Source organism: Camellia sinensis, chromosome 14 (genome assembly GCF_055761805.1).
Source record: "Camellia sinensis isolate YWXY chromosome 14, ASM5576180v1, whole genome shotgun sequence".
Lineage (NCBI taxonomy): Eukaryota > Viridiplantae > Streptophyta > Magnoliopsida > Ericales > Theaceae > Camellia > Camellia sinensis.
In genome coordinates, this window is record NC_138974.1 from 133,659,722 (window position 1) to 133,666,504 (window position 6,783).

The following is a 6,783-nucleotide window of genomic DNA, read 5'->3' on the forward strand; positions in this document are numbered from 1 at the left end:
GCTTAGTATGCTCCTCTGCAACTATTGTTCTACATGTCCACATACCATTAGTACCTTCTCGTTTACAGTAGCTCCAACAGCCACAGTATTTCCCTGAGCCTGTACTGGTTGCCAAATCATCTATCCGTCGATGAATGGTCTTCTCTTTTGATTGAACCAGATCCTCCGATCACCTCAACAACCAGGAAAGTTCCCAGGAAAGACTGGTGGGGTCACAACCGGTCCCACTTAAGAACCAGTCTCCTTAGACAGTGTCTTTTTGACAGAACTTTCCTAGACCTTTGATCTTGAGATAATCATGTCTGCAATCCTCTGATCGCCCCTGACCAATCCTGATCTCCCTCGATCTGCCATTTGATCAAGCCTGATCTCCTCTGGTCTTCAATGATCTATCTCAATCTGTATCTGGTTGTCCAATCGGGTCAGAATCTGCCCATTCTAACCTCTTCAGTGAATTCGCAGCGTTCCACAATATCCGGCAACCTTCCTTCGAGTATTGAAGATGGCAAACACCCATGTTTTGACAATCTTTCCAAACCGTTCAGAATTTCACTATTCTGACCTCGCGGTTGCGTCCGGAGCGGTCCGTTTAGCTAGGACCAACCTTCGCTGCACTTCCAGGGACCTCACTGAAAACTTTCCCCGAAAACTGGGCCACACCACAATTTTCTGAAAATTCTGGGCCAAATTGTAATTTTCAGAAGTTCAAGGAAATATTCCGTGTACCAACAGAATATTCCGTCCACTGCCCCTAACGCCGTCTGCCACTCTAATCTGCCTTCTTTTTACAGAAACTCCATCTCCAAAATCTGACCGTACGGATGTGTCCGGAATACTCCAAATAGTCGGAAACCACTATTGGATCACCAAAAACGGACTCCAAATGGCTTCGATCTAGCCAAAACATTTTGTACGCCTCAGATCTGCGGCTGTACCTTCGCCGCGAAACACAGGATTCTTCCTCCTGCGGATGACGTGGCAGCTGACGTGGCTGCTGACGTGGCACGCGCGTGCCATACACGCGCCTCCCCCCACTCGTCTTCTTCCTTCATCAGCGCGTGGGGCGCGTGCCTGCGACTGGGCCGACGCGCCGGCTGCCTTCACGGCGCGTGGCGGCGCGTTCCGAGACTGGGACGCACGCGCCTTCTTCAGGCGGCGCGTGAGGGCGCGTGGAAGCTCCTCTGGGTGTCTGCTTTATATGGTTGGACTCCTCTTCTCGAGCCCTTGCTCCTGGTATGCTCAAAATCGGATTTCGAGCAACTTGATTTCTGGGCAGTTTCAAACAACACGCTGTTTTTGTTCCGAAACGCCACCGACGAGGCTCTGATACCACTTGTTGGGATCTGGGATCCCGCCCAAGACCTTATAGAAATCATTGCAAGCAGAAAAACACACCCACACACAAGGAGACACAATATTTTACGTGGTTCGGCCCAATGCCTACGTCCACGGGAGAGTAACCGGTTATCACTATACCAATGAGGAGATTACAGAAAGATTACAATAGAGGAGGAGCTCACACACTTTGAAGCTTTTGGATTGGGGTTTAGCTCTTGAACTACTGAAGTTTCAGCTCCATGGAGAGGCAAATTCTTGTGTGTAATAATGTCGTCATCACCACTCACCAAAGCCACATTGCAATGGGTTCCATTCAATGGGAAAGTTTGGTCCCTAGAAAAGAACCTGTAAATAAAGGAAACTATCTTCATATGAATTCAGTCATCTAATGCTATATACTGGATTTAAGTCATCCAATTCCCAAATCGCTGTCCCTCTATCAATACACTCTCATCTATTGGATTAAGTGGGAAACTCAAGCACATGAATCTAAAGCCATAATTCAATGGTTAGAAGTGCATTGGGGTAGGGGACAAAAAAATTGAAAATAAAGAATTACGGGCCAAATTTTTTTTCTATGGTAAGAATGGAGAAAGAGGGGCTAACAATCCTGTGTCTACAAAATTCTTATTCCTCTATTCTCAATGCATTCTAAGTCACAGGATGTGTTGAGACTCTCAAAATACAAAAATTTTATTGGGTAGTCTTGCAGCTGAGAAAGCATTGGAACAGAGAAATAAGACTTTGGGAAACAAATGATCCCGTGCCAAGAGAGAGGACCTGTCCATGACAATCCAAGTGGCATCGATGTTGTTTGCCTCTTCCACTACCAAGGCCTGTGGTTCGGAGCCGGTGGCTATCTTCACCTGAAACTTAACCTGTCAAAAAAAGCAACTGTCTGTGATCTAATCTATTTACATATTTTTATGAGTATATTCTATTTATGACCCCATAACAGAGTTTGGATTAAGTTAGGGCTGCAGATCAATTGAGTTGTTCGTCAGCTCGGTTCAACTCAATTCTTTAAGTAAATTAACAAGTTTGAACTAGATTTTTAGGATCATTCATAAAACTTGACTCGTTGGCTGATTTTTCAAGCACGATAAACAAACTAGTTGAGCTCAACCCCTACAAAGTTGGGCTAATTGTGGGTAAGTTATATTAATGGGAAAAGGACTTACTCCAATGCTTTTGCATCTATCATAATAAGGTCTAAAGATCTGCCTGTAAAATTCCTTTCTCTGATTGATCTCTTCATGTACAAAATTGATATACGAATCGCTTTCCTCACATATAGATTGATCAGACCATTCATCTCCCATACAACAACAACCACCTGCGGCATTCAACGGCGTCGATGCATCCCCCTCCGAATCCATCATAATCAGAACCAAAACTTCATCGTTCGTCCGTACAACGTCACGCAGAGCGCACCTGAGCGCCGCCACTCCACTCTTCTCCGTGGAAACCCTAGTTCCAACCAACACAACAATCACGCTCTCTCTACCCTCTCTCTCTGTAACATTCATTGACATTGTTGTGAGCTCTAGCTTTCGATGATTGATTTGATTTTTTCTCTGATTTGTGCTTGATTTTAAAGGATATTCGTTGTGTTTGTTGTTTCAACTCCATAGTATATAACGTTGCTTTGGAAAGATCGTCGTAACTCTGTTTTTTACTACTACTAAGAATCTCAAATTTATCGGTTTCGTCTTCGTCAGTGACGATCAGTTCATAGAAGAATCGTAGAGAGCAGTCGAGGACAAGAAGAGCATTTAACAATTGACATTCTTTGTCGCAAAGGTAAAAACAAAAACAAATCGTAACCTAGAACGATGAATATGATGGAGCATGCTTCAGAGGACTCGCCGCTACATCCAAAACTGTCTGGTCAATTAGGAAACATTTTAGATTGATATAACATTGACCCATATTGACTTTAAATTTAAATTTGATGAAATTGGACCCAATTTATTCATTAAATCTATATAAAGTAAAAAAAAAAAAAAAACAATTAAAAAATTAAGTAAATTACACTATTAAGAGAGTGTTTGAAATAATCTATGTAAGTGTACTATTTAGATTATATTATCTTTTTATTTTTTTACATATCTTTTCATAAAAAATAAAATACGTAAACTTATTTAAATCATTTTAAATACCTCCATAATACCTATAGGTTGTAGTTTAGGTGAACTATCATTTAATCTGTGTAGTTTTCATTTCTATAATTTAATTTGTATATTTTTAATTTTGTGAGAATATGATTTCACTCTTACATAGCATTAGAGTTTGAAAAGGAAAAAAAAAATACTTTCAAAATTAAAGAATCAAAGTGGAGGTGAATTTTATATATAGTTTTTACACATCCACATTTCTCTTCAACAAGACAAAAATTGATGCATAATATTGATTATTAGATAAATAATTCCATAATTCAATTTTTTATAAACAAATTAAAATGCCACATACTAATTACAATTCTTCCCATTCTAGAAATTGTCTGGATGATGAAAAATCTTGAAAAAATTGTGTTATAAGAAATAGTTATTGTCGATTGGTACATTGTAGCTCCTTTCAAAGACATAAATAAAAGAATAGTACATATTCCATTAAAGGAAAATATCAAACTTACAGAACATTTACCAAAACAAAAAACAAAAAACTATGATAACAATAATTGTCATAATTACGTGCCAATGACATTATCAATAAACGAAAAGGCTTATTCACAAGCCGGAGGGTTTTGTTTACCCTTGAAGACTGGCTTAGCAAAGCTGCATGAAGATGAAAGAGGCAACAACTTCTTTAAACAGTTGGAGCTAAGGGTGATATCAATGTCGGCTAATTCGATGCCTTCACAAGGGACTGAACTACTGCAACTAAGAGTGATTGCAACATTTGAAATTGAGCTACCCCTTATATTCTTGTAGTGAACATCACTAATCTTCACAAGGGATACCTAAATCACATAAGTTAATTAATAACATAGTTAGTAACATTGTCTAATGAAAATTGGCTAAAACACATACATATATTACTATATGTATTTTCTTATTTTTCTTTGTCATGACGTATAGAGCTAAGATATATTTATTACCCCGCCAGTTGAGTGCTTCTTAGACCGGTAATGTTGATCAATAATTATGGGATTTTGAACTTCATTCATAGTTATATCTTCAAAAGTGATGTTGGAAGCTTCGATTTTAGGTGAATTGTGGAAGGTTTTGATCCTCACACCGTTCGTTGTATTTGTTAAGGAAGAGTTAGACACAAAAATTCCGCTAACACTATTTTCCTCTGGCCTTTTTCCAAGGCTACCAATGCTGGAAAAAGACGATAATTCAAGCACTTATTTAGAAAAATATAATTGGTATTTACTAGAAAAGGACTATGAATTCATGAAAGATTATTTTGTTTAGGATTTTACCTGATGCCATGTCCTGGACCACAAGTAATACCAGAGATATTTACATTGGTTGAGCCTTCACCGATAGAAATGCAGTCATCACCGGTTCCAATGACAGAGTTGGATACACGAACTTGATTAGAACGACTAATATGGATGCCATCAGTATTTGGGCTGTTTCCAGGTGCAGTAATATTGAGACGTTCAACTACAAAATTGTTGCAGCTAGTGATTGTCATGTGGAAACCTTTACTATTCACCAAATTGATATCTTGTACAACGCCATTCGTTACCTTTTGAAATTTAATAGACTGCACCAAAATATATGAGGTGAGATGATAATAAAATCATTTTTAGTATCTCAAGTTTTCGCATTCCCCAATAGAAATGAGGATCTTTTTAGTGCATTTTTTTATAGGACTATAGAATTAACCTAAAAGGTCTTTGAACTTACAATTGGTAAAGGGCTATTGCAATTATCAGATGAACGACAATTGCTATACTGCCATGCAGACTGACCTTGCCCATCAAAAATTCCTCCACCTAAGATTGTCAAACCATCAACGTCTTGAAATAAGAGACATTCTTTACCAGTAAATTCAGACATATCAGAGTTTGCTAATATGGTTCCCTGAATTTCAACAGTCACAGGTTTTGATGAGCAAGGCCCTTGGAAAATTGTCTCCCCTACCATAAATCGCCCTGGTGGGATAATAAGCTTTGATGGCCCTGTTGATGATTTGCATGCCGCATTCCATGCCTGTATAAATGCCTGTCATGCAATGAACATTATAATGTGAGTTATAATTTAGACGAATAAATAGAAGGCTAATAACTGCAGCAAAAATAACATATTTTGATTGTGTTCAAACTTACCATAGCACTATTAGACTCGCCATCTGGCTTAGCACCAAATTTTGTAACATCTACAGTCGCATCGGTGTCAGTAGGACGGGCACCTTCAGCGCCGCATGAAACCAAAGCCAAAGCCACAACCAAAGCCAAAGCCACAGCCGTAGCCGAGAAAGAATGGGCCATTGTGGAGATGGAAACCTGAAATGTAATTTTTTAATAAAAAATTGAAACTTAAAAGACTTGTGAATTGAGCTGTTTTATTCATCCCTTTTATAGGTTGGTAAAATCAAACTTGTCATCTATTTATGGTTATGTCAGCTGTAAAATAAAAATTCAAACTTGATTGCTTTTATTTTCTTTGATATGCTTATGTCAGTCTCTATCTATAATAGATCCAGAAAAAAGAAAATTAAAAAAGAGAATGAAATAGTATGCATATCTGACCGTGTTTGTCTATATTTGATAAATATTTTCTAGATTGAAAAGTTAAAAATAGCCTTTCTTGAATTTCATTTGAGATATTTTTGACTCAAAGTATAAATAGAAACTTCTTCAAATACATTGACAAAGAATTATAAAATAAATATAAACAACTCCATAAATGTTGAAGTCATCTTAACTTGCATTGTATCGCTCACTTAATAGATAAAACATTTTTTTTTCTTTTTCATATTGGCTTTAGGAAAAAGCTAGAATTTACAAAATTGAGAGAACTAGTCCAAAAAATTAGGGCAAATTACACAAATAGTCCCCATAGTTTGGGGTTTGTGTCACTTTGGTCCCTAACTTTTCAATTGTGACACATTTGACCCTGAATTTTGAATCTTGTTTCAAATAAGGATAATTGAAGATATCATTAGATTTTTCAAGGGTAAAATCGTCAATTTGATAAAATATAAATTAATTTGACAAAAATAAATATCAAACAAATATTTTTGAATTTTTAAAAATTATTTCTACCCACTAAAAATAAAATTATGTAAAATTGATAAATCTTTTAGACATTTATTTATTTTTTTTACCAAATTAATTTTTATTATGTGTTTGGATGATGATCATGTAAAATTAGTTTTAAAAAATTAATCATGTAATTTTTATTAGTTTTATCATTGGTGGATAAAAATAATTTTTAAAAAATTAAAAATATTTTTTTGACATTTATTTTTGTCAAATTAGTTTAT

The 6,783-nt window shown here is 36.8% G+C and overlaps 1 protein-coding gene across 1 annotated transcript; it reads right to left on the bottom strand.

The window, feature by feature from the left end:
* Positions 1 to 4,063: 4,063 nt before the first annotated feature.
* Positions 4,064 to 5,785, bottom strand: LOC114271891 (exopolygalacturonase-like). The gene is made up of 5 exons (XM_028213557.2): positions 5,624 to 5,785; positions 5,202 to 5,519; positions 4,769 to 5,058; positions 4,439 to 4,664; positions 4,064 to 4,300 (listed from the first exon to the last, which is right to left on the bottom strand). The coding sequence occupies exons 1-5, from the start codon at positions 5,783 to 5,785 to the stop codon at positions 4,064 to 4,066; spliced, it is 1,233 nt and encodes a 410-aa protein (XP_028069358.1).
* Positions 5,786 to 6,783: the final 998 nt, after the last annotated feature.